Here is a 3849-nt window from a genome sequence, read left to right as displayed (position 1 = left end):
CACGTTTTTTCCACCATAATATTTATTATGATAACAGATTTGTGTATTGTTATATCAAATATACATATTTTAAATGCAGAAGGTATATCAAAAAGCAGGGGCGGACTGGCCCAGGGTGCTATACACCAAGTAGCACCCCGGGCCCCCGTTTGTATTTATGATCCGGGCCCCCGATTACCACAGTCGGTATGCGGTATAAATGGTATAATACTGGTATAATACGGTATTATACAAAATAAAAATAAAATAGCATATTTCAACATCTCTTCAAATAAACAACATGTTATTCTTAATTTTTTTTTTATATTTACTTATAAAACTAAGGGCTCTTTCCTAATTTAGGTAGGTTTGAAAAAAAATTACGGGCCCCTAATTAATTTTGCACCCCGGGCCAAAAATAGCCAGTCCGCCCCTGTCAAAAAGTATATTAGAATCAAGAGAAAAATATGGTTTAAATATGTTGAAACTTGTTGGCCTAGGTTTTGATGGTTGTTCAACCATGAGTGGTAAAGTAAATGGTGTATAGACAATTATACGAAAAATATATCCAACTGCTTGTTATTTTCATTATGCTTCACATAAGCTTAATTAATAGTTAACGATCAAAATTCAATTCCTGAAATCAGAAATACTATTGGTACTGTAAAAGAAATAATTAAGTATTTTGAGAAGAAAACTTATTCCAAATATTCCATTATTTTGTGAGACACGTTGGTCAGAAAAGTACAAATGTATACGGCTATTTGATAAAAATGTCATTGAAATTAAAACATGTTTTTGAAAAGTTATCTATTAGTTCAGAAGCAAATACTGTTACAAGAAATCGTGCATTCCAACTTTCATCAGCCACATCAAATTGTACATTTTTATTTGAAAACTAATGTTTTAATAAATTTAATATAATTACCTAATGTTTTAGACGTGTTGAATCTATATTATTAATTAAATAGAAATTCAATAAAATACTTTTATGGTTAATTGGTTAAAAATTTGTTTTATAAATGGATTGATAAATTAAAATTTTGTCCCCCCCTTAAGAATTTTCCTATGGGCGCCCTTGTAAATAAGCCATGCAGAATACTATGTTTGTACAACTGTTTGTAACTGGCCATTAGTAACAAATGGATGTTATAAAGTAGATAATATTAGAATGGTCATAAATTATGTCACATAACAAATAAAGTTATTCTTTTCAGTACCTAAGCCTATTTTCACCAGTATTACAATATTATTATTTAAGTAAATCCTCGAGTAAATCTTTTTATTTATTGGACTACTACCTACTTACTTTGATTGTAAGCTTAAAATATTTTTTATCCTAAAAACAAATTGAAGTAGTATAAAACATTAATTCTAGCAGAATTAATTCAGTATTGAAAATAATAGGTACTTTTATTTTGTATTCAGAATACATATTCAAATATATAAGCACATTTAGTAATATTATTATTTATTACTTTAAGGTAGGTACAAATACTTTTTAAATAATATAAAAATAATTATTACAGTAAAGTTATATACATTTAAATTTTATTCTGAAAAAAGTAGGTAATCAAATATACAAATCTATCTAAATAAAAAAAAATATATATTCAGAATATGTATTTAAAAATATTTTTCTAAAGTATCTAGAATTGTATTTAAGTATAAAAGTATTTACCTACCTAAATAGGCTTTATGCAAATACTGTACAGATTGTCTAAAATAAAAATAATTAAAGAATAAGTAGGTACCTAATAAAAGTTTTAATATTTAATCTTAATTAACTTATAAGTTTAATATTTTATAAACAGTTAATAGGATTTGGCGAAACAGGTAGTTACACATATTATTATTAGGTACATATTACCTATAAAAATAATTCTGTATAAAATGTCACTTAATAGGTATACTTTTATTTTTTATACAAAAATAAATTCATTATAAAAATCATTTATATAAACGATAAATAATCTGCGAAAGTTATAAAATAAAGTTATAAAGGATTTAGGAAATAAATAAAGTCAATACCTTAGATTTCTTATTTAAATGAAATAGTTTCTTTAGAAAAATATTACTTTGCTAAATATTTACATAGTACATAATGACCATAATGAACATTACACTACCTAGTAAGTAGTAAGTACCCAACTCGACCCAACTACAATAAGTACCGAGATAAGTACATATTATCTAAATTTAATGTTTTTTTTCTATTGTTTATGTAATTTTAAGCAAAGTTGCTATAAAAATTACCAAGAATTATAATCATAGAAATGTGAAAGAAATAATTAGTAAATACATAAAATAAATATAAGGTATAAGGTACCTATGCCTAATCTTATGCAAGTAACTAGTAAGCATAAGTGGTAATTTTGTGAAATTTTAACTGTAGAAAAAATAAAAATTGATGGCTACAAGCTTATAAATAACTTAGAAATTACCAATCAATAAAATCAATTGCTTTAACTGCAATTGTAAGTAATTTCTTCACAATATATTTTTATCAATATGGCACTACCAACCATTTAATATTTTCTATAATTGTATAAAATACGTCATATTAACTTTGATTAGTTTAAAACCTACCTAATAGAATTTTAATTTTTAGGTTTTAACTAACCAGCTGACGCGTGGAAAAACTTATCATAGTATCTACAACCTACTACTAATAAAAAATGATTTGGGTCAACATTGTAGCAAAATAATACATTATACCACTTAAAAAAATGTACCTAGACCATGCAATTTACAAAATTAGATCCATGTAGCACAAAAAAGGACGAGTCCAAAAATAAAATAGTTTCAAAAAAAAATATTTGATTATTAGGTACTTATTAATAAAATAAAATGTAGTAGGTACAATGTTTTTGTAGTTAGATACAATCGATGATTGCTTACCAATAATTTTTGTAATAGTTATACAATATTCAACAGTGATTAGAAAAAGAGTATAAGTTCTTGGTCTATTTGATTTTTCTGGGTAGATGATACTTCATCTATTACCTTTTTGCTTGAAACAGTATTATGACTTTGGTACTCCTATCCAGGTATTTGTATAAACATTTCAGACGTATACACCTGACGAGGGCTGCGAATCTTAATAGAAGTGAATGTACACCTACAAGTGCTACAACATACTATTTTGTCGTCAGTTATCTAGCCGGGTATTTGTGTAAACATTTCTGACGTATACACCTGACGGGGACCGCGAATCTTAATAGAAGTGAACGTACACCTACAATATACCTCTTTGTCTTTGAGACCAAGCAACAGCACTTCTTCCATTAACGTGAGCCGTGTCTCCTTAGAGTCACCGTCATCGATGTCTTCCTCGTAGTCGAGTTTGTCGGCCGCCGACTGGCCGTTCTCCTTGGAAACGCCGTCCGCGTTGTCCCTGTTGACGTTGCGCCTTTGCACCAGACCGTCGGCGCGGCTCATCATCTTGGCGGACCGTTTGTGGGTACTCGTTTGCGGTCACCCGGAAATCACGTCGGAAACGGAACTTCCGCGAAAAAAAAACCAAACCCAACGTCCCGAAAAGCGTACGTCGCCGTGCTAGAGTGTTACGCTATTTCGTGCGTCTTCACTTTTCGACGCGAACGCGAATTCCGCGAGGGCGAGAGCGCACAATTATTGATAAGGAATAGTTGGATTTTTTTGTTGACGTCTACACAATTGCAGCAATGGCATATAAATTATAATAATAATAATATCGTATGGTGATATCACAATATTTCACGATAATAATACGTTTTTTCACCGCCCCTTCCCCCGCGCACATATACCAAAACTGAAAACTACAGTCGTAGATGGACGTTAGTGTTGTTAGATCGTTCTGTGCTTCTGTGGTTCAAGCGAGATGATAAC

General features: G+C 29.8%; 1 protein-coding gene across 1 annotated transcript in view; it reads right to left on the bottom strand.

Moving 5' to 3' along the window:
- The window catches only part of LOC100159382 (Golgi phosphoprotein 3 homolog sauron), a 6945-nt gene extending 3096 nt beyond the window's left edge, over positions 1 to 3849 (bottom strand). The window contains exon 1 of the mRNA XM_001951949.4: positions 3229 to 3849. Coding sequence (XP_001951984.1) covers positions 3229 to 3423 — 195 coding nt within the window. The 5' untranslated portion in view covers positions 3424 to 3849. The remainder of the gene's footprint in view (positions 1 to 3228) is intronic.

Source organism: Acyrthosiphon pisum, chromosome A1, assembly GCF_005508785.2.
Source record: "Acyrthosiphon pisum isolate AL4f chromosome A1, pea_aphid_22Mar2018_4r6ur, whole genome shotgun sequence".
Taxonomy (NCBI): domain Eukaryota; kingdom Metazoa; phylum Arthropoda; class Insecta; order Hemiptera; family Aphididae; genus Acyrthosiphon; species Acyrthosiphon pisum.
Note: the sequence above shows the minus strand (reverse complement) of the source record. Positions and strands in the feature narration are given on the sequence as shown.